Source organism: Heliconius melpomene, chromosome 8 (genome assembly GCF_056956725.1).
Source record: "Heliconius melpomene rosina isolate 202511_hmr_F chromosome 8, ASM5695672v1, whole genome shotgun sequence".
Taxonomy (NCBI): Eukaryota; Metazoa; Arthropoda; class Insecta; order Lepidoptera; family Nymphalidae; genus Heliconius; species Heliconius melpomene.
In genome coordinates this window covers 6,190,127-6,214,999 of record NC_140396.1, presented here as the reverse complement: position 1 = coordinate 6,214,999, position 24,873 = coordinate 6,190,127, and the positions used below count along the sequence as shown (strand labels likewise).

The following is a 24,873-nucleotide window of genomic DNA, read 5'->3' as shown; positions in this document are numbered from 1 at the left end:
AAATATAAAAAATAATTAAACATTTTGAAAATTGCAATAAAGCACAATTTTATGGTTTTGTTATTCAAAAATATTTATAAATTATTTACTTTTATATGCATAAAACAGGTATTCAATTTATTTGGGATATTTATTGTGGATAATCTGAAAAATATTAGCCCATTCTTTGTACTATTCAATTATTAAAGGACCAAAATTAAAAAATCAGGTAACACCGCCCTTTGCCTCGATACCAGAGCGAAAACTAAAATATTCCTGCATCGACATTGCGAACCACAACTGTTCTTACATTTGCAGAATATTATGGTAAGCAAATTCTCCGGAGATGGTGGATTCATTGTCATAAAAGTTTGCAGCAATTCATCACGCATTATCCAATCCCAATCCTGGCGTTTCAAGCCATGTCCTAACCAAGCCCGAATTTGATATTGGACATGGTGGAAATATTGATAAGCTGCTGCACTCATTGGTGAAAGATTTGATGAATGTACCCTTTTTATTCAGTTTTATTTACTTGATCAACTGTGCATAGCGTGGACGATCGATACAGTCCTCAGATTTTATATTTATAATCTTAATATGACAGAGACGTTACTTTTAAAAGTTCCTCTGCCTCTCGTACAATTTTTTACGAGCTTCACGCTCTTTTCCACATATAGATATATCCCTGTAGTAAGTATCCCTAATCAGTAACAGTAAGCTCCTACTGAATACCCACACTCTAAGACACTATGTTCCCTACTTTTGACTCAATTTTAGAGACATTGCCTTTTTAATACGGAACTCAACGCCGCGCTCTGTATAACAGAGCGGGGAAATGATTGAATGAACCCACAGACCTTTACAAAGGGGCCATGACGGCTGGTTAAAAATATTTTTAGGGAATATTTCGCCTAAACATGTTTTTAGGGGCACACGTTGAGTATGGTTTTATTTTACGATACATCTTTCACTTCATTAAAAATCAAATTAATTCCTTTTATGTTTCGTAACTTATATAAATACAACACTATAATATATAAATCATGCGAATTTAAAGTTTAAAATGTGAATGCAAGGTGGCTTAGCAATAAATTGCGCAAACTTTACTCGGAATAATTATACGAGTATTTTATTTACCCAAATATCCTAGTCCAAGCGGCGGCCACGGCCAACAGGCCCAGCTTGTCGCGAGTTGCCAAACACCTGGTCTGGTTGGTCAACACGAACTTGAACTTTCATGGACTTGCGTGCGTTCTCTCGTAATTTATTATAATTTTTCTACTAACGTGTTTTATTAAGTAAACTTGAGAGCTCATCAGTTTTAAGAGCAAAACAAATTAATTAAAACGCTGACTAGATTTTTTTTTAATAATTTAGTTTTTTTTTGCCATAAATTAAGAAATTGTGGCTGTTGGAAATAAAAAAAAAATTTTGACCCATTCTATTTATTATTATTTGTGTAAATCAATATTACTTTATATCATTCCGTTTATTTTGTTTCTTATAGAAATATTGTATAACATACCTACAATATTTTAAAATGAATTACAAACAAACATTTCAAAGGATTTTGTCTTAACATCATAAAATCTCATACAATCGCTCTATAATCTAAGCACAAATCATAAATTAATCATTAAAATTATATATTAAATTCTTAACATAGAAACTATGTATACAAAGAAGCCATTAGTGTCGCAGGGGCACAGGTGTGCGATTGTAATCGCGACAGGTTGCGGGTTCCACTGGAGGAAATAAAAGCAAAAGCAGAAGGCAAAACGCTGTTAACTTCTGCCTCTGAACACGCAATGCCTCCAGAATTCGGCGGAAAGTGGAGAACGATAGTATCTTAATGGGAACAGAGTGTTTTAACACTGGTTCCCAGGTTCCCTTTGCCTACCCTGCTATGTGCAGGATATAGTATGAAGCTAAAAAAACATATAAACATTATACGACTTGTACAACCTTCACACAAATAAGAACTAAAATCTAGCACTACTTGAGTACCTACGCAAGTTGCGAACGAAAACAAGAATTAACTTAACGACTCCAGCTACAAGCTTGAAGCGTTGTTTAACTGTTAAATGCATATTATATACAAATTATTTTTTTTAGTGTAAATCATTTACCTTCTTTACTTTAAAAGTATAAGATTCTTAGACCAATTTATTTTACTTGCAAAATCGATTTAATATCGATTTAGCTTCAATTGCACAATCCAATCTATATAATTTACATTATTATAATATAATCCATATCTATTAAGCGTTCTAACAAGTACTAAGAAAATAATTAAATAATATTAAATTTAAGTATTCAATTTCTTAAGTCCTATCCATACATCCCCCTGGGCGGCGCACGCCAGCGACGACGGCTTGAACCTCACGGGCACCTCCATGCGATCAGCTACCGACAGTTCGTACTTGTGTAATAACTTCACTAAGGCTATCTTTGATTGTATATATCCTTGACGGAGACCTAAAATATTAGCCATGATTTTGTTGTTAAATAATATATTTGGAAACCGTAAATAAAATGTACTAAAGAGTTTGTATAATAAACATGTTAATTATTTTTTTTATAAATATCTCCTTGGAAATGTGCTTTGTTTAGTTGTTGTAATTGCGAGCTTTACGTTAAATAACATATAAAAGCTGTGATCTTGTAAACTATTTTAAACTAGTATACCTTTAAAAAATCACACAAGCCAAATATCATGAAAATATCAATATTAAATTGATGAACAAAATAATCAAAACATTTTAATAGAAATAAGGCTCGAAAGGATCGAACCCAAAATAGGGTTCGATCCCCACTGGAGCAAATGAAATATTTAATTAAATTTGTATTTCGTATGCGACAGAAAATGGGGAACGGAGTGTCTTAACACTAGGCTTCCTCTGCCTATCTTTGAGTAAAGCTGTTAAAATAAATACATATAATACATTTTTTTGATATTATATTAAAATAAAATTACCTAAGCATTTTCTGGGACCCTCTCCAAATGGCATCCAATGACAAGGGTGCAAGTTCTTTTTCTTCTCCGGTGTAAATCTTTCGGGGTCGAACTTTTCTGGATCTGGGAATATATCTGGATCCATTTGTATTGAATGTATTGGTATAAAAGTTAAAGTACCCTCTTCAACAATTACATCACTGTTAGGAATTTTGTAATCCTTTGTGCATCTTCTAAACAAAGCTCGCATTGGTGGATATTTTCTCATAGTTTCTAAAAACGAGTTCCAATGTAGTGTAAAATGTTAAAAAAACTTAATATGGTAGGTTTAAATATTTTTCCCACATATTATTTGAAAATTCAAATAATCATGCATATATGAAAATAATACATTAAAAACCATTATAAAATAAAATGATAAGAAACGTGAATTATTATGTTATCTGTCCATACAGTACTTAAATATTTAATAATACAACGCTTAAAAATAACAGTTTAGTAGTTTATTCTTATCATAATTAGCAACTAGCATATAAGAAAAAAAATTAAACCGTTATTTAATTACATATACTGTAATAATGTTATTCACACTAAGCAAATTCAATATAAATTTAAAAGTTCAAATATACATAATCATATACTTAGTTGTAATATTTCAAGTATTTGTAATGGCAAGTGTGTGAAGTTTCACTTTAAATACTATAAAATTATTGAACAAACAAATTCCTTTTTTGACGTTCGATCATTTTTTTGATTAGTGAAACTCTGTGAACGCCTACTTAGAGGTGCGAATTACATTTAATAGTTGTAAATGTCTGTAAATATTATCACGTTTTTTCATATAGATATTTGTTTTATATGCAAAATTTTTTTTTGAATTACTTACCATCTAGTACCATATTAATGTATACCATTTCGTTCTGGGCTTCGAACGTGCAATCACCGCCGTACTTGGCAAGTACAGTGGTGATTTCCTCTCTAGCTTTCGCTTGGATATGAGGGTGGCGGGCGAGCTCGAATGCGGCGAACTGTCCCGTGGTCGCCGAGGTCTCATACCCCGCAAACATGTAGAGCATCGTATTTGAAGCTATATCCGTCAGAGTGAAAGAACTCTCTGTTGTGTCTGAAAATGTGCATTGTTATATAAACAATATATATCTTAAAATTACAAATTATGGAAGTTTTTAATTTTTGTACTTTATATCGCCTGAATATTTAGTTAAATAAAACTCTAAAGTATTTACTTTTATATAAGAGGCCAAAAATGTGACTGTAAATGCAACAGGTTGTGGGTTCGATTCCCTTGCGAGGAAATAAAATATTTGATATTTTTATTTCTTTTCAATGTTCCCTCTGCCTACCTTGCTGTGTGCAGAATACATTGTGCCCCAATAAAAAATCTTTTATGAAATTTATTCTTCTATTCGGGGAGCGGATTACCCACCTTTATCCTCTAATGTGAAGTTATCCCTCAAGTCGATAAGGGCTTGAAGGAAGTCGTTACGTTTATAGCAATGTTTACTTCTATACTCAACAGTTTCTTTTACCAAATTGTAGAAGAAGTTGACCATATCAGGGTTAATACGTTTTATCTTAAGCTTCTTAAAAACATCGGGCATAAAGAATGCGAAAGCTCGTATAATTGTCCTAAAAATAATATATATTTTTTTGTAATTTTTAATTATGTACGTCAAAGGAGGACGCGACGGTTGTGGGTTCGATCCCCACTTAAGGAAAAGTGTTATTATTTATTAATATTTTCATTTCTTCGCTCTGGTACCAAGGCAAAAGTTGAAAAATTCGGCGGTAAGTGCCGTCGGAAGTTCCCTCTGTCTATCCTGTTATATGCGGGAAGCAAGATCTATGTTTATTATTTTCTTTACATTAGAATTTTGCAAGGAATTTAAAACAAAATGCTTAAAATATTAGAAGACAAAAATTTTACAATTATGCTAGAATTTGGCTAAAAACTACCTAACGCGAAATCATTTTCAACATTTACCAGACTTAGTACCCAAGCAGATAAAAAGCATTCAAAAATATTTGACATAAAATTCAGAAAGTGCTTACTATTAATTTAACCTCGTTTTCCCAGGCTTTAGGTACCATCAGCACAACAATTTAAAATAACAATTTATAAATAAATAAAATTAATTTTTAAATTCAATTTTACATGTCGAGGAATGTTAAGACATTTTCTCTCCAACATTTTATAGATATAAATGTAATCTTACTAATTTCTATAATTTATTTTAAAAACAGTGACATCAATAATTAAAATTAAATAATTATTTTATTTTAATTTAAAAGTAACATTTCCAATGGTGTTTAGTGCGTTTAAGAATAATATATACTCAATAATTAAAATTTTCAATTACAAATTTATATTAAGTTATGACGAAGTTTGTTTCTAAGACTTCAAGTTCACTTCGTTCCTATGTAAAAACGCAAATATTTAGAATATCTTTCGACATCAGTCAAGTATCTACGGTTATGAACAAGGTTATGAATATACATATATTTAAATTTGATCCATCCTTGGTTTGGCTTATCCTTTCATGCATAATATCATATCACCCCATCCCATCCCATCGGCCGATCAAAAAAATCTACATTTTAAAATAATAAGCATTTTGATTTTATAAAAAAAATATTACGCGAGATAAAATACATGATAAATATATAACTTATTACATTTTTAAAACTATTTTATTCTCAAAATTAAAAAACACAATGCACAGTTTATAAAAAACAATAATAATAAAAAACAACATACCAGTATATTGATATTGGTTCAAAATACTCGTGTCCGCGAAGGTAAAATTCTGATTGGGAATTCTTGAATCCGTTGCATTCAACACCGAAGCCGACACTGCCTATAATTTCCATCGTATATTTTTCATAAAACTCAGAAATATTTATCATTTCACTGGTAGAGTGGATATTGTCAGCATAAACTAAAGATTCTTTAGCTATTTTTTCCACCAAGGGGTACATGCCCTTTAATTTGGCCGCTGTAAACGTTGGCGACATTTTATTTCTCAATATCTTCCAGGTATTACCATGTATGTTAAACAGATGTCCAGCCAGTGGATCGCCATATCCTCCAGAGAATATTCCATGAGATTGGAAATGTTCATAATCTTTAATTAAAACCAGCTTAGCCAAATCTGGATCGTTTATGCACAGCACCGGTTGATTGAAACAGTACATCCCGACGAATGGCAAGTGTTTGTATTTAAAATAACTTTCACAATAAGGCTCGAAGAATTGGGCCTTACGCTTGATAACGTTTTGTATGTTCCCATATGGGAATACAGGAGTGGGACCGAAAACTCCTTTCTTCGCCCAATAAGTAAACTTGTACTTGAACCAAATGTAAATCAGTATTAGACAGATGACTGCCAAAATAAGCGTTTCACTCGAGAAAAACTTTAAAGGCAAAATTGCCATTTTTTCCACGTAATTAAACTTTGTAAAGAAAATTATTTGTTAAAAATAAATTAGGGTTTATTTATCACAATAATATTTCATAATTATAACATCTATTATTTTAAAATAATATTTTTGCAATGAGATTTCGTTTTAAAGTTAACGATTGCAGCACGGACCACGCAGCGACTGAGGTGCGAGCGTTCTGAACAAGTGGCAGCTTGACTCGTCTTACAAATTGTAAAAGCTAAGGTCATTTATATAAAAATTTTATAAACTATATAATATTAACACTTATCTTTTTTGAAAATCTATAATAAATCACAGAATATATTAAAATGTTAATATTACTCACTTCTAAAATTATAATTATAAATTATATTGTATCAAATGACTAGTGGACGCGCGCAGCTTCGCTTGCTTATTTATTAGAGGGTGATTTCTAGAAAACTATGGAACACATGTTCAATTAAATATTTTTAAGAGTCTAAATTTCAAATTTTATAACAATCAGTGGCGATTTAAGATTTTTTCCATACAAACTTACAACCCTTTATTTGCACCCTTCGGGGAAGAATTCTAGAGAACCATGAAACACATGTTCAATTAAATACTTTTAAGAGTCTAAATTTAAAATTTTATAAAAATTGGTGCCGATTTAAAAAAAAAAAAAAGTATATAATCAGCATTTTCAAACTTAGGTCTCTTTTTAACCTAATTCTGTAAAAGGTCGAGTTTCCCAATTCGATTGTATTTTTTTAATGTTTGTTACCCCAGACCTTTCGAGTGGGTAGACCGATTTTGACGATATTTTTTTTACTTGAAAGCTGGTGCTCCCCGTGTGGTCCTATTTGGTCCAGTTCTAAGGATATATTTATTTAAATTTATGTTTTCATTTCATCGCTCTGGTGTCAAGGCAAGGCAGAAAGTGGAGAAAGGAGTATTTTAACACTAGGTTACCTCTGCCTACCCTGCTATGTGCAGGATACAGCATGAAGTTGATAAAAAAAGATTATACATTATTAGTTTCTATAATAACCATTAGATAATTACGGAATAAAACACTGAAGTTGATTTTTAATAATAACCCAATAGGGTTCATTAATAAAATTATATTAAAAATTATGATATTTAAAAGAATCCTTTCTTTTTATAAAAGGAAGTGTAACATGTACAAATATATATAAAGAAGGTGATTTTAAATTTAAAAATATTATAAATTTCCATACACAATCCTAACAAAACAAATAAATTATGTTTCGAGGTTGACAAGTATAAAAATATATTTTACTATTGGTACAGTGAAATATATTTTTATATTTAATACATTTTTAAAACTATTTTATTCTCAAAATTTTATTATTATAGATATTGTTTTTACGTAATAAAATTATTATAATAATTAATTTCTTATCTTAATTACAGATGCATAAATGCAAACTCACAGAGTAAGTCAGTATCAACCCAGAGCAGTCGTAGGTTTATCAGTGTAAATCTCCTCAGTTTTACAATTTAATAGATGAAAAATTATACTATCATGTCACGATGTTTCTCTCTCAAGGAAGTGAAATATTTATTTACGTTTATATTTCCATTTCTTCGCTCTGGTGTCGAGGCAAAACGCGGCGTTGAGTTCTGCCACTCAACACGCAATGCCTCCAGAATTCGGCAGAAAGTGGGGAACGGAGTGTCTTAACACTAGGTTCCCTCTGCCTATCTTGCTGCGTGCGGGATACAGCGTGAAGCTGATTTATTTTTTATTTTCATTTTTATGTTTCAATGTACTACGCCTCATTTTGTGGATTCCATCCTTAATCGGGGGAATAATTATAAGCTGAGATCAGTTGTGGCGCACGGTTACAAGTTTATGAATTTAAACGCGACGGGTTGTGGATTCGATTCTTACTCGAGGAAATAAAATATTTAATAAGTTCTTCGATTTTCATGATTATTACATACTAGTGGACGCGCGCAGCTTCGCTTGCTTATTTAGGGGTGAATTCTAATAAACCACGAAACATGTGTTCAATGAAATATTTTTAAGAGTCTAAATTTAAATTTTTTAAAAATCGGTGGCGGTTTAAAGATTTTTCCATACAAACTTTTAACCCCTTATTTGCCCTTTATTTTACCCTTAGGGGGTGAATTCTAGAAAACCATGAAACACGTGTTCAATTAAATACTTTTAAAAATCTAAATTTCAAATTTTATAAAAATCGATGCCGATTTTTTTTTTTCCAGTGTCCTCAGTCCTGTTTCCTCAGTCAGTGAGGACATATCCTTTTATATATATATAGATTTTAAATGAAACTATTACACTAAATTATTTTATCGATATTATTTATTTTAGTTTAATTATAACGTAACTTAATACGAAATACATTTAAGTGAACATCCAAGCCAATAAAGAAAAAGATAACACTATATTATAATTACAATTACGTTGACTGTTAACAGCAAGCGTGATAACATGCTTTTCTGGACCTATCTACGATTTAATGAGGTCTTTAATTTTCGCGATTATTACACATTTTAAATGAAATTTTTTGACTGGATTAGCCGCTTATATTTAGTATACTTTGGAAACCTAACGTCTCGAACACCTGGCATCTGGGTGACTGGGTATCCGTCAGTTGACCTAAAATATATAATAGCAAATATACGAGATCAATCCAGTTAAACAGTTTCATCTATTTACGAGTTGCGTTAACATTCGTCATTGTTGAAAAAATACACCTATATTATTTTATTTTAACCTTAAAAACTAAACTAACTAACTAACTAAACTAAGTCCTTTAAATATTAAACTATACTACCATTAGATGACAAGAAATAACTTTCAATGTTAATAGTATTTCTCTCTTTATGTAAAATTATTACCCGAACACATTATATATAAAAAAGTTATTTTGTATGGAGCTTGATGAAATTTGAAGTTAGTGGTATCATTTTTCTTCTTGATATTCTAATTTAATTGCTTCGCGTCGCAATTTTATTAAATGTTGTAAATATTCTGTAGGAGTTCGTGTATCAGAATTACAGTTCTTTTTTTGGCTTAACAAATAATTGTCATAGCGGTTTACGGAGGCTTCTAAGCTGTGGCATGCCGTGTTAATATGTTTCTCTATTATATCAAAATCATAAATATTTCCCTTCATTTTATTAATATCTGAACCACAAGTTTCTTCACAAGGCGCATGAAAATATTTTGTTTTGTTTCTTATCGAAAAATCGTCTTCCTCGTATTTGGAACATTCTTGGCCCTTTTTTTGGTAACCTCCTGTGATTTCTGTGATATTCTTTTTCCTTATCAAATCTGAATCAGTATTAGATTCTGAAGAGTCTAAATCATCGTTTCTTAAGTGTCTTTGAAATTTGTTTTTATTATATCTTTTTAATTTTCTTTCTTTCAAAACATCTTCATCAGACCTTGTTTCAGTAAAATCTTCTGATTTTGAATCGACATCTTCAAAACGAATTACCTTTCTTGCACCATTCTTTTCTTTAAATGGTGAAATTTTTATGTTGTACGGATATAACTTTTCATTTCGACCAAATATTAGGTCTTCATAATCTTTACGGCCTATTTTTCTAGTACCGTCCACTTTCACTCGAGGCAAAGATAAATCTTCATCGGAAAAATCATCTAAATGATCTATTAAAGGTGATATATTTTTATCAAGAACATTAAAATTGTCTAAATTATTTTTATCACTATTTATTTCATTTTGTTCATTGTTTTTCGCTACGTTATTATGGTTTGTAAGTAAATCCGGTGTAGTAGAAACACTGAGTTTATTTTTATTGCAATAAAAATCAATTTCATCCGAGCTATGTGAATCAGAATCTGTAGCGTACATTGCTGGTGTAATATTAATATTGATTATAGGAGACGCACTTTGTGTGCTTTCGTCTGTGCTAGATTTGGTATGTTCTGATTTTCTAGTATACTTAGCATGATTAGATAATCTTTTTTTTCTCCGCGGTGGTGGCAGAACTTGAGTTTGTGTACTATGGCTGTTTGTTAATACGATATCAGTCATAGAGTACATATTTTTGTATGAAATTTTCTTAGTCTCTGTTGAAGTTGATTTATCAGCAAACGATAAATTGCCATAATTTGATCCAACTGCTGCTTCTTTCAGCCGTGGAGTCATGGGTACAGTTTCTGTACCAACATCTTGTTGAAACTTATAAATGTACTCTTGATGGCTTACGTATGGCTGAAGGTCACTTTGTACATCAATGGCTTGATCTTTTACACGTATTACTGTTTTTCTGGTTTGTGTGTGCGCTGGAATCCCGATTTTTCTTTTGTTCCTTAAAGCCTTTTTACTTAATTCCATAAGCCGCTGTCGTGCATTGGAGCAGATCTTAAGTTCATTAAGTGGTTGCATGATTCTTATATCACTCGGTGCTTTCTTCTCTAAAAAAGATTCAGCTTTAGAGGCATTTTTTAATTTGGAATAAAGACGTTCTGTAACTGACGCTATTATTTCTGCTCTTTGACTATTATGTAATATTGAAACTTGTGATGGTGCCTTTATGTCTTGTATATATTTTTTAGCTTTTGTTTCATTCACGCCAACGTCTGATAAACGGAGAACATCTCTCTCTTGTACATCAGTAGTGAGTATTTCTTGTGACCTGGAATGACGTTGCTTATATTTCAAAGGCGTCTCAATTTCTATATCAATACCACTTCTTGTTCGTTCTAAGGCTGGGCCAAATAATTTGTCTATTTCTTTATTTATTTCATTACTTATTTCAGCGTTTTTGTCCGTATTGTTTATTAATTCTATGCTGCTACTGGCTATCGAAGACGGCGTTGATTCAGATTGAGAGTCATTTCTGGGATACCTCAAATTCATTATGTTCCCTATTTTGGTTTCTTTATTTGAATTGTTCTTTATTTTTTTGTTTGCATATAAAGACCAATGATTCTCATGGTACAAAAGCTCACCAGTCTCAGTTTTCTGGAAAAATAGAAAATGTTGATGAATAGCATATTTAAATTGCCATAAATAACTGAAAATATAACACGCCATCGTAAAGCGGACCTCATGAATGTAATAATCATGGTTTCTGTCCTAACTCGAATTTATTTTCAAAAATGTATTTGTATATTTACAATATACAATTTCAATACAATTTCTGAGATAAATCACGGAATCATTCTCGCAATAGAAGAAACGGAAGTAAAAAAATAAAATATCGATTTTTATATTTATTTTTCTATGATTTCAATATTGCTTAATTATATTTATGGATTAAACAGGAAATTAAATTTATTGCTGTAAGATCTTCCTTTTAAAGGAAAATGCAAAAAAGGTCCATGAATTACAAATATTCAAATCATTTTTTTTTATTTCAACAAAAATAAATTATATACGAGTATTTTAACAAAAACCCGAAAATTAGTTATGTAAAATATGTACCTACTTTTTACAAAAATCATAATTTATTATAAATGTTTACTTTATTAATTTATATGTAATATTAAGAACAAGATCTTAGCATTACAAAATACAACCTATACCTACATATATCTTTTAACATAAAAGTACTTACATATTGTATATAATTTCTGGCCAGCTCAGCTATTAAAGAATCAAACTGAGTCTGCAGAGCAACTTTGGATTTAGTGTTAGGTTTCTCCGTGTCTGGTAGCCGACGAGCTCTTGCAGCCCAGCGGAGTGTTGACGCTGATTCTCCGTAACACGATGCACTGGGTGATATAGCTAAATTGTAATATATAAAATAAATGTCATTAAGTTTTATTTAATGGTACTATGATGAAAAATGCAACATTTTTTTATTCTGCTTCTATATAAATTCAAATATATATATTCAAACTGCAAATATGCAAGATAAAACGTGTAAAGTCGATGGTAAGTGGGAAACGTAGTGTATTAATCCTAGATTCCAGAATAGATTCCCAGATTCCAGAGGTATACCTGGTATTAACAGATCTTAACAGGTAGGTTTCCTACGCCTACATAGAAAACGTAGTACATATTAACACTTTCGAAACATTGTGTGTTGAGAGAAGGAACTCAACAACACGAAACAAAAATAATGTAATACTCCTCATAAGAATTGACTCCATAACCGTCGAGTTTGTTTCTTTTTTAACTCACTGTAGGTATCAATATATAATTGTTAATATAATTTTCATATTTGAAACTTACTAGCTATAATAAAAGTGCTGCCACCGCCCGTAAAGCAGTCCTTCAGAAGCCACGTGAGGGCGGAGTCGCGATAGGGTACGAACCTGCTGCGGCTCACACCACCGCTTACTAAGACACAATTAATGAATATAGAAATGAACCATTCCTTTTAAGAATATAGGTGATCATATATGGAAAAAAATAATTTACATATCTTAACTTACTTTTATTCTGCCCAGATTTCTTTTTATAATTAAACAATGACTTACTTATCTATATGAAGAAAATCTTTAGAAAATTTAATATATTTTGTTTTTCTAGTTTCTATAAAACTTTCAAAACAAATATATCTGTTTTACAATTACTACTATTTTTCTTATATTTTGTCCTCAACATATTTTATTACGAAAATATGAAGTGAATTGTAATAGTTGTGGGTACAATTTCCATTTGTGTATATTTTTCAAGTGAAGGTCACAAAAATAAATAGGAAATATATATATTTTTTATATATATTACTAGTGGACCCGGACGCGGCTACGCCTGCTTGAACTATAAGAATATTTTCGCGTCGGTCATACTCATACTATGCCGCCCGAAGCGAGATCTCCTTAATCATTTATTAGAATGTTATACAGTAAACTATAATTTCAATCTAGATAAAATGCTAAAAGTCACTATTATAGTTATTTTCATTACGTCCTTATGTTATGTTACGTCCATAATATCAAAATGCTGCGGTAACGGTCGCGTAGCGACGGTTGTTATTAACATAGTAGAATAAATTGCATGTCAAAGTAGAATGTACTTTAAAATATATTAGTATATATGTGTAATGTAATGTTATATAGCCTATAGCACTTCTGAAGAATGCAGCTTTCATATAAAACAAAAACAAAGTAAATGGGACCAGTAGATCCAGAGATCTTAGCGTTCAAACAAACAAACAAAACAAACTCTTCCGCTTTGTTATATTGGTATAGATATCTACCTAAAGCTGAGATGACATTACTAAGCGCGACCAACGACTTGTTGATGTTAGCGCCTTCCTTCTGACGACCGCCCGCGCCTTCCCAGCCAGCTTTCTCACTAAAAACATAATAAATATTTTTTTTTATAAGTACTGCATAATTATTAAAATGCATTCTAATAAATTCTTTTAAAATGTCGACTACCTTCATTTATTTAATTATTACTGTGGGATTCCATTACAAGGTCCTTATTAAGTGATTGACCTAATTTGCGGATAAATAAATAGTATATAGGTGATCGAGAACCTCAAAACAAGTTATCGTATAAAATAATTATTCGAAATTGTGTGTAGTTATCAATTATGTTTTAAGTTTGTTTTGTATCGTATTATTATCATAGGGCTTAAATTATTGCATATTGTATGGTAAAATGCTGTTTTACCAATATAATCTGGGAAAATCTAGTGTTAAGACACTTCGTTCCCAGTAAAACACTTCCGTTCCTCACTTTTCTCTCAACGCCACGCTTTACCTTGTTACTAGGAAATAAAAATATTAAACATTTCATTTCATCGAGTGGGAATCGAACTTACAGCCTGCCGCATTTATAATATTATATATATATATTTATATAACTCGAGTAAATTTCCAAGTGGTTCCTTTATTATTTTTTGTAGTGTTAAATAAAATTTGATCTTTGAAAGTCCAATGGAGACATGAAATATTTATGGTTTTTATAAAGTTTTTATATGTCACCTATCTGGTTGTCTGTCTGTTTCACGTTCGAACTATTCAAGAACAATGCAAATATCTTACAATGAAAAAAATCTTACGATTAACTTGTTTCCAGCTTGCGTAGCATGTAAAAAACATAATATATTGTTAAATACTTACATAACTTCTTAAAATTGCTAAAACCATATACTAAAATGTATTTTATATCTACATAAAACTTATTATTTGGATAGGAAACATAAATAAAATGAGAATAACTATTAAAACAATAAATTTTAGTAAGAATAACAAAATATACACCTCGTGACGCAAATAAGAGCTGTCCCATTTGCATCAAGATGTCAAAAGATTTTGATTTAGGTACGTATGTACGTACTATAGTAGCGAATTTCATACAAAATTATGATATTATCTATCTTTTATAATATAAGATATAATAATACTAATACAAGAAGTTATCAACGATCTTTGAATAAAAACTAAGCAATTTAATATTTGATTTTGGTTTGTTTATTCCATACAATAAACTAAAACAATAAAAGAAACATAAGTAAGTTGAATTCTGTCGAGGCGCAGGTTCACACGCATGTGACTGTAAACGCGAGAGGTTGTAGGTTCGATTCCCACTCGAGGAAATTAAATACATATGGTAGGTAATATTTTCTATTTACGGTGTTGAGTTTCACCACTCAACACGCAACGCTTCAAGAATTCAGGGGAATGTGAAGAACGGAGTGACTTAAGAGTAGGCTCGCTCTACCTACCCTGCAGGCTGCTACATTCGAGATGCAGCATGAAACTGAAAATTGTTTTTTTTCCTTCTTCACTAGGCACCGATCATTAGATATATATTTTTACGATAAAATCAAGGATATTTCGTAATCTTTTATCTTGAGAGGCAAATAACAATCCTCGTATAGTATCAACGTTTAATTATATTCATATGAATATTTATCGAGCACTAATTTTAGGGCCAAGGCTCTTGTCATACTATTAGTTTCCTTTGCATGACATATGTATATATAAATGATAAGAAAATATGTATTTCTTATATCATAAATATTTAATTATAATTATTGTCATGCTATCTATGTATATTATATAAGTACGCAATCTCTCTTCCTTGGATTAAGACAGAGAGAGGCTGCCATCTTGGACAACAACACAACAGGTAGGTTTAACCGTTTCTGAGACTAGCGTGAACAAACGCACAGACAAACAGACATAGCGACCGGGTTCTATTACATTCTTAAATGTCTTCTATCTTCCATGTACAGACGCCGATAAGCTACGATTTCCGATAAGCTCCTTACGGGAACTACAAAAATGCAATTCTAAAGTTTTAATATTTTTAATCCGGGGATCCGGTTAAAGTAAGTTACTTTTTGTTTAAAAATGATAAGTTACTTTTTGTTTAAGAATGATATAAACCTAAAGAATAAAATATAAACAATCTATTGTGTGTGTGTTCAATATATATTGTGTCAATAAAACATTATTTAGGAATAATATTGCCTTGTAATTTGTAATGATTACTCATTAATATCAAATAAGAATCATTAATTATATATATGGCCGTGGTGGCGCAGGGGCACAAGGGTGTGACTGTATCGCGACGGTTGTGAGTTCGATCTCCATTTGGGGAATGAATTATTATTCATTAATATGTTAATTTATTCGCTGTTGCACCAAGGCAAAAGCCCGGCGTTGAGTTGAACTACTCAACACGCGATGCCTCAAAAACTTCGGCTGAAAGTGGAGAACGGAGTGTTATAACACTAGGTTCCCTCTCACTATCCTGTTATACGCGGAATATAGCGTGTTAAAAAAGTATTTTATTAATTTATAAGTATATTTACCTGCCAGCAAGATCAGCTAGGTGCAATGTGGCCTGGGGTGTTACCAGTTCAATCAACGCATGCGACCTCGATGAGGAACTGTTACGTTTGGTGGCTGCTGTTTGTCGTCTGCGAGTACCCTCGTATACTATAGCCAGAAGAGATTCTGCATCTTTCACCGTCACTCTACGTAAATCTATAAGATGGGGAATATATGGAGACATATTGATTATTGAAGGCATTCGTGGCGTAGGAGCACAAGGGTGAATTAAAGGCTGTCGATTCGATTCCCACTCAAGAAAATGAAATATTTAATATTTTCATTTTACGCGATTTCATTGTGTATTCAGTTTACTTAATAAAACGTGACAAAGAACTAACAGTATTTAGTCGATTCTAGTAAAATTATTGTTATGTAAGTACCACACTATAATTTAGGACATAATTTAGATATTTCATGTACAATAAACTAACAGACCAGGGACCGTAATTGGAACATATTTTAGATGTTTGTATGACAGAAAATCCATTGTTATTGACTTACTTTGTACGTAGGGTCCTTTCGTTGGATGTTCTCTGACGCGGAGATCTTTTCGCACATTACCCTTTCTGCGTGGCAGAGAGTTGAGAGGCAAATTTGGCTCTCCCGCTAGCAGGTCGTGTACACGTTCATTGTATATTTCTAAAAAGCTAAAAAATATATTGTCTTTCTATATATTACCATATACAAAAAAGTTTTAACGTACTAATTTATAATTATTTAAAAAAAAATCAGCTTCACATTGTATCCCACGCACAGCGAGGTAGGCAGAGGGAACCTAGTGTTAAGCCACTCCATTCCCCACTTACCGCCGTTGCGTGTTGAGTGGTGGAGCTCAGCGCCGCCCTTTGCCCCGACACCGGGACGAAGAAACGGAAATATATATTTTAAATAAATATTACATTTCCCCTACATGGGATCGAACCCACAACCAGTCGGTTTACAGTCCTATTTTGTGCTCCTTTATTAAAATATTAAATAATATTATGGGTGAAGTACTCCTGCGCCACAGCCTAAATATAATTTTACAAATTTAATAAAATACAAGATTTACGATCTTGGGTTAATATAAAATAAATGATAAATATGTACATATGTATAAATAACTTACGACTTATAGAACCTGAAAATATTTAAATCTCCTTAGGTATAGAGTTTCGCAATACACACGAAGAATATAACGTTACAGCCTTAAAAGTATAATAAAATTGGTGTCGGTCTAGACTGGTGAAGTTTTATGTATATATACAAGCGAGTGTAAAACTTAACCGTGAGGGAAACTTCATGAGGGAAATTTATTCAAATTGCTTTGAATTTGTAAAAGTCAAAAATAGAGAAAATCTCCCATTATCGGCAAATGGGGAATTATTAGGGAATAATCTCCACCAAGTAATCTACATTTAATTATTTATCGATTGAGACAATATGGCCGCCGAATACGAATTATCTTGTACTAAAATAAAAAAGGAAATAATTTTAGTATTGCTGATTTAAAATGTTAAAAATATTTACTTTTAATTAGTGTCATTCTAATTCTAATAGAAGTCCTTTTATAGTTATTAATCTGAAGTATTGTTAAAGGCTCTAATGATCCATATATATTTACTTTGTGTACGTTTATAAAAAACTTCTAATAAAATATATTGTTCTTGTATAATAAAATTAGTATTGTATTTCTGCATTAAATATATTTAGATGTTTTAGCTTCATCCTGTATCACGCAAACAGTCCGAGGAACCCAAGTGTTAAAACACTCCGTTCCGCAGGTACATTTTCGATTCTATCAGTAAGGTACACCTTAAAATTTGATTCTTTTTTTATATTAGCAAAAGACATATTTATATTGGCGTATTTTAGATATTTTTTATCTGCACAATTTTTCCTAATGAAAAAAAAAACATTTAATCATTAATTAAATTAATTATAATCAAAGAACTAGCCATTTATAATGTCATGTAATAACATTTACAACAAAAAATAAGTACATATTTGAAAAAGTTAACGAGAGAGCATGTTCTAGAATTACTAAAAAAATCTATATATTATATTTATTTTATTGCTAGCGATACAAAAGAAATATGAAACACTACGTCAACACTATTAATTGAATACCTACTTGTTTTTAAAACACCCATTGCGGTGAATACATGACGTTTGACTGAATTACAGCAAATGGCGAAACTGTGACGGCCGGCGCGGCGGCTCACGTGCGCCTGAAGTCGTACAACTAGGATATAGAGAATAGAGGCACTGCCCGGATTAGCCGCAATCAATGTTAGAAAATATTTAATTTATATAGGTTTTAGAGATTGCCTTTTCTTTATGTTTATATAGAAAGAACAAAAAATGTATATTACAAATTATTTATTTCCTTTTATATTTTTACTAAGCAGGTTGAAGTGTTGTTCAACAAAATTTAAAATTGGAATTTATAGTTTTTTTTTTTCTATTTATAACAAGAGTAAACAGTTTATAAGAAAAAGGTTAATCGTTTAAATGACATAGAGTAAGGAAATTTTAAACAATTAACGAAAACAAAGAAAGAAATAATGAATTCGCCTTTGTATTTAACCTTTCCTTACCCATTATGTCTATCTGCCACATGAAAGGCACCACATATATAATATAATATAAACACATATTCGTATTGTAGATATTAGCGTTGATAGTGCCTGAATAGATAGGTGCGAGGTTCGCGTGACGGACCGACCTTGTGCCAACATAACGTCTCTTTTATCTTTCTTTATTACACTTTTGAAGTTAATCGAATGCGTTTTGCGACCAACAAAGGAAGCTTAGGTGATAAAAGATAACAAACTTTGTAAATTTCATGAAAACGCTAACAATGGTTTAAACATTAAAAGTCCCATATATAGTAAGAATATAAATGAAAATACGTATTACTAAATACCTGCTGCTGAGATTTTTTTTCAGCTTCACGCTGAATCCCGCACACAGCAAGATAGGCAGAGTAAACCTAGTGTTAAGACACTCCGTTTCCCATTTTCTGGAGGCATTGCGTGTTGAGTGGCAGAACTCAACGTTTCTTCTTTAAATACTCGTAAATACTCTTTAAATTCTTTAAATACTCGTATGTACTTTATACTATATGTACCTATACACGAAGTGGATTTTTAAATTAAAAGATTATAAAAAAAAATATATATTTCTTTGTCTTCTCGACGTTTTTATAGTAAAATGAAATTTATGGTAAAAAAAAACTTCATATAAAAAAGAACAAATATTATGATCAATTTATTTAAACTATTGTTATAAAAAAACAGATGCTCTAATTTTTTATATGTACCATAAATCAAATATTATATAATTTTTAGACAATTATAGTTTAATTTATAAGCTGTACCATAATATTTTAAACATATTCATAATAATAACTTCAACTTTACTTTAACATATTCATAATAATAAGCATAGCTATTAAAATGTTAACTTTGCTACGGTTCGCAAACAAGTGGTGTAAATTATAAAATTCACGTGCTTAACGTAACCTCTACAAGGAGACACGTGCCTAAACTTTTAATAAATGCGGAATTATAATTAAAAAATTATATTGTTAAAATTAAGTCTATAACTGAAAGCCGACTCTGAAAAGTATGAAATTTTATAAAAATTATTCCTAATTACTGAGCGCATACAAACAGACTGGTTAAATATATTTTTTCAAATATGCTAATGAAGACCTTTCATTTGACACCAAATTAATATTATATATGCCAAATATAAAAAAAATACTTATAATTTTTTCTCTTTAAAAGGACACTTAATTTAATACGGCGTCTAATAACCACGGCACAAGGGAAACGCTTCCAATGTTACATATATGTATGAAGATAAATTATGATAAATATTTTAGTACCTACAGGGGAACAGGTGAACATACATACCGCTCACAACCATACCCCTCCTTTTTACGTTCCCTGAGTCGGGTAAAAACAAGTATCAATGTTTTTAACGTTGAGAAAATATTCATAAACATTCTTTATTAAAGTCGAAATGGTTCAATATTTTCTTAAAATAACATCATATGTTGTTGAAAGGAAAATAGTAAAAATATAAATTGGATAAAAATATTCTTTAGCTTAACTACAAAAAATATGTATAAATATTTAATAAATTAATAATGCACAAATAGCATGTTATATTAATTTTAACAGGAGGCCTGTCGTGACGCAAGGGCCCAAGCGTGTGAACATAAACGTGACAGGATGTGGGTTCGATTTTTACTCGGGGAAATTAAATATTTCCTATTTTTATTTCCTCGCTCTAGTAAGCGCAAAGCGTGGCATTGTGCGCCACTCAACAGGCAATGCCTCCCGAATTCGAAAGGTTTCAAAAGTGGACAACGGAAGTGCCTTGATCGGAACAGATTGTCTTAACACTGATTCCCAGGTTCCTTCTCCATACCCTGCTCTGTGCGGGTGTTCAGCGTACTACGAGAATATTATTTTGAAATTAACTTAACACTCTTTCGTCTGATCGTTTCGTCTTCGTGTACTACACGAATATGGCAATATATGTTTTTCGGATTTTGATCAAAATATTTGTTTTTTACAAACCATTATCTTGAATCATTCAGTCAAAAAAAAAGCTTTACGCTATAACCTTTTCACAACAGGATAGTCAGAAGGAACCTAGTGTCAAGACACTATTCCACATTTTCCGCAGTATTCTGGAGGCTTTACGTGTTGAGTGGTCACTTTCATCACTCTATCGACTAATAATTGTTACGTAGTTTTAAAAAAATAAACATAACAAGATATCAGTGGGGATTGATTTTGTTTCGTACTATGTCATTAAAATTAATTAGTAATATTTAAATCAAAGAAATAAAATAAATATGAGTTACGATAACGTAAGTGTGTGAATCGCGTGAACGGCGCCCATCACTGCCTTATTCCGTATGTATCTATAATGATACTGAAACAATTTTCTATCTAACAAAATTGCTATACATAGGAAATTGAACGGCATTCAATCCTAATGCAGATGTCATTATATCCACTTCAATTTGTTTGGTCTATTTCGATTTTAGCATCCCTTCATATAGCATGACTGCCTGATAATTTATCAAAAACGGAATATAAACATCAAATTTACTACGAATCTTATGTGTATATATAAAGAGGAAACATTTCGATTATTGTATGTATGTTTGTTTCACACAAAATCTAATGGACCGATTGAATTCACCATTAGAAAACTGCATCTCTACTGAGCAACAAGGGCTATATTACATTTTCAAAAAAAAATAGGGATCCCTAATAAAAATGCAATAATGTATCCAAAAGTGTGAAAAAAATTGTCATAAAAAATCTTTTATCGCGTGCGCTGGATGTTGGAAAATATAAAAAAAAAATGTAGATATATATAAGAATGTGCCATGGTACACTTAACGACAATTAGGTTAAAAGTCTGAGCCAACGCCTTGACCTTCATAAAGATTGCGTAGAGTTTACTTATTAATTAAGTGAGCGTTAAAAAAAGTTATGTTAGATAGTCAAATAAAGATTTCCATAATATACGGTTCGACTTGGCTATTTGCGATACAAATATTAGTTTAGTATAAGTTATAAAATAAAACATCCCGAAAACCTATACTTGGAACCCTTTACTTTATTTTAATGCCATTATATACTAATATTTTAAAAACTATAAAACTTTAGCACTTTACTTAGTCTGGCCATAAATACTGTTACAAAAAAAAATAAACATAATATATTTTTTTAATTTGGAATCTGTCTTTTATACGATACGATTGTTCATAGTTTTCTTGTTTTCTCGCCAATATATTGTACAATCTTTTGGCGTGAATGAAATAAAAATTGAAAAATGAAAAATAAAGTGGGATAATAAAGGGAACCAATACAATTCTTAAAATCTTCCATACTCTTGGTATCAGTCAATTGTTTGTATACCGAGCTATTGATAGGTACAGATGGGTGAAACCTCCTGTGTTTGTGACAAAAAAAACTGGCCGTTCACATACGAAATAAGCAATCAAAGCTTTAAAAGAAAGAATACGATAAAATCCTGTTCGACAGCAAAAGATTTTAAAAGATGACCTAAGACTTCCAGCCTGGTCATTTTTTTACTGACATTTTAAAAAAGAATAGGGTGGTGTAATCAAAACAGCAAAAATTTTTGTAACAAACTGTAAGCTGTAGGCTCAAAAAAACTTCCCACGTGTTTCATGGCTTATTAAAACTCACCCCTACAATTGAAAATAATTTCATAAATACATTTAATAAATATTCGTATAGTTAAAGCGGGCGAAGCCGTCCGAGTCCGCTAGTAAAAAATAATATTGAAAGCATTCTCTAGTATATATTTATAATAATAAATAATAATAATAATGAAAAACCTAATAGTAATATCGGTGAGTTGCTCATCAGCCAAAGCTTTGCAAATTCGCGGGATCAAGCCTGGTTGTGTGGGAGACCCCATCATAGTATGTGTTTTTCCGGTAGCACTTTGTCCATAAGCAAGCACACATGCAGATTGTCCCCTTGAAATTGTTGACAACACTTGGCGACCGAGTGTGGCAAATATCTAAAGCACACAAATTTCAATATAATACTACTATTGAAGCCAACTTAAACTAGTAAGGCCAGTCTTGGCGCAGGGGCCCAAGTGCAACATAAGCGCGACGCGATATCCACTCGTGGAAATGAAATATTTAATATTGTTATTATTTTTACTAGCTTCCCGCTGTATTTCGTACGTAGAAGAGGAGGTAGAGGGAGTTTAGTGTTAAGACACTCCGTTCCCATTTCTTTTTCTCACTTGCCAATGAATTGCGTATTGAAAACGGAACTCTACACCGTGCTTTGCCTCGTTACCAAAATGAGAAAATGAAAATAGTGGAAGCCAACCGTCACAATATGCGTGTGCCCCTCCCCTACGACTGGCCTTTTCTTTTGAAGTATAATATTTTTTACATATAAATATAAAAAGAATACCACTTCTTGAGATGCATATTTGGAATCTGTAGGCGCACACGAACTATCAAACGTGTAATCGGTGAAGTATCGGCGGACACGTGCACGACTGTCGCCTGCGCCTGATACATTGACCTGAGCAAAAAACTGTAATAATTAACTGCTCTGAATTTATTGATAACATTGAAATGTTATCATTAGTTGCATACAGGAGCCTACATACTGTAATAGTAAATATATATTTTTTTATATTATCTAAAGAAAATTTTGACATATATGGAGGTATATAAGTGTCAATCTGTCTACCCTGCGGAAAAATGGATGACTCTGTAATAGTTGACTAGGAGACTATGTACCTTTTTAAATTCACGTTCGACTATTAAAATTTAAGCTCGTTTTAAAAATAAATACAAAATCGTAAATAATCTTGAAATTATAATATTTCATTTATTTTTCTAAGAGATACCTACACACGTTTAATAAAATACGTTTAATAATAAGTATACTCAGATTATCCGTATAAATAAAAATGAAAATATTTATGTTATACTATAATTACATAATATTATTAACAAACTACGTCTTTAAATCTTTTAAATTTTATAAAACTTACCTTAAGATTCGTTATAGTCACCGTATGCTCATCAACAACATTGATAACTGACACTTTTTCTTTCTCCGATTTAAAATCTCTTTAACAAAATAACAAATGTGTCATAAAATTATATTCAAATATATTTAGTATACATTATTTTTATAAATACTAACTTTTCGGTAAGCGGACGAACTCTGATTGCTAATTTCACGTTAGACATTTTAATTTTATGTGATAGTGATTGGAACTTAAATGGTATTTAATAATTAACTAATAATAATAATATTGATTATTACTTAAATTTTCTTAAAAGATAAACGAAGATGCGGGCTGTAACACGACTGCATTTAGTATGCGTAAAAGATGCGTAAGCATCGAATGTAGTTATTTTGGACCACACGTCCTGTCTAAGGGAATATAATTAAAAATAGGATTGCTTTTCCGTGTTTCGGTGATTCTACTATTTAAAAATAACCTAAGTTAGGTTTACATTAAAAATAATTAAACTTTGTAGTTTCTATAGTATTTTATAAATTTATATGTATATGTACTATATCTATAAAATATGTAATTTGTTTTTGTTTGTATAATATATCTTCTTTCCCAAGTGAGGTAGATAAACTCGCATTATACGTAAAATAAACTCAAAATTTTTGTATTGGCTTACTTGAAGGAGATAATTAAAGTATATAACATTATGAAATATAAACATTTTTGTGACAAGTAAACGAATCAAAAATTATCGTATAGACAAACTGAGAAGACACAAAGAGAACCTACTACCAATTTCTCCGTTGTACGGTACCGTCTGGTTTCAAGGTAATACGCGTTGAGTGTTAAAGCCTAACTTTGTCTTTCCAGAGCAGGGAAATAAACACAATTCCCCCGAATGAGATGAGATGATGAGAGATGAGCTTCACTGCGCCATGTTGGCTAATCTATTTAATTTTGGTGAAAAAGATTATTAAATTTATTAAAACCATTATTTCAAATAATACATCGAAATATACAACAAATATTATAAGGTCAATTATATGTTGGTACTCTGGTATGCTGATGCAAACCAGAGTACTGGAAGTCCCTGATATTCATATAAACTTAAAGAGAAAAAAACGATTATATGCTCTTGGTTGAATTACGTTAACTTGTGCTCAAGCCATAATGTTTACAAAACATAATCATTATTTTCCTATAA

At 31.2% G+C, this 24,873-nt stretch overlaps 2 protein-coding genes across 2 annotated transcripts; both read right to left on the bottom strand.

The window, feature by feature from the left end:
- Positions 1-1,411: 1,411 nt before the first annotated feature.
- On the bottom strand, positions 1,412-6,571 carry LOC146536910 (putative cytochrome P450 6a14). The gene is made up of 5 exons (XM_085189464.1): positions 5,715-6,571; positions 4,383-4,585; positions 3,825-4,061; positions 2,960-3,211; positions 1,412-2,460 (listed from the first exon to the last, which is right to left on the bottom strand). Exons 1-5 carry the CDS (start codon positions 6,389-6,391, stop codon positions 2,291-2,293), a joined length of 1,539 nt encoding a protein of 512 aa, XP_085045590.1. The 5' UTR covers positions 6,392-6,571; the 3' UTR covers positions 1,412-2,290.
- Positions 6,572-8,696: 2,125 nt separating this feature from the next.
- On the bottom strand, positions 8,697-23,898 carry LOC146536909 (uncharacterized). The gene is made up of 10 exons (XM_085189641.1): positions 23,852-23,898; positions 23,697-23,775; positions 23,105-23,218; positions 22,507-22,694; positions 16,629-16,774; positions 16,106-16,280; positions 13,532-13,629; positions 12,562-12,669; positions 11,942-12,111; positions 8,697-11,346 (listed from the first exon to the last, which is right to left on the bottom strand). The coding sequence occupies exons 1-10, from the start codon at positions 23,896-23,898 to the stop codon at positions 9,316-9,318; spliced, it is 3,156 nt and encodes a 1,051-aa protein (XP_085045767.1). The 3' UTR covers positions 8,697-9,315.
- Positions 23,899-24,873: the final 975 nt, after the last annotated feature.

Coding starts and splice junctions, on each gene's coding strand:
- LOC146536910 (XM_085189464.1), bottom strand. CDS start 6,391: ATGGCAATTTTGCCTTTAAAGTTTTTCTCGAGTGAAACGCTTATTTTG. Junction 4,062..4,382: donor CTTCACATTAGAGGATAAAG/GTGGGTAATCCG, acceptor GCACATTTTCAG/ACACAACAGAGAGTTCTTTC. Junction 3,212..3,824: donor CATTAATATGGTACTAGATG/GTAAGTAATTCA, acceptor ACTCGTTTTTAG/AAACTATGAGAAAATATCCA.
- LOC146536909 (XM_085189641.1), bottom strand. CDS start 23,898: ATGTCTAACGTGAAATTAGCAATCAGAGTTCGTCCGCTTACCGAAAA. Junction 22,695..23,104: donor AATATGCATCTCAAGAAGTG/GTATTCTTTTTA, acceptor TGTGTGCTTTAG/ATATTTGCCACACTCGGTCG. Junction 13,630..16,105: donor CTAGCTGATCTTGCTGGCAG/GTAAATATACTT, acceptor TTATGTTTTTAG/TGAGAAAGCTGGCTGGGAAG.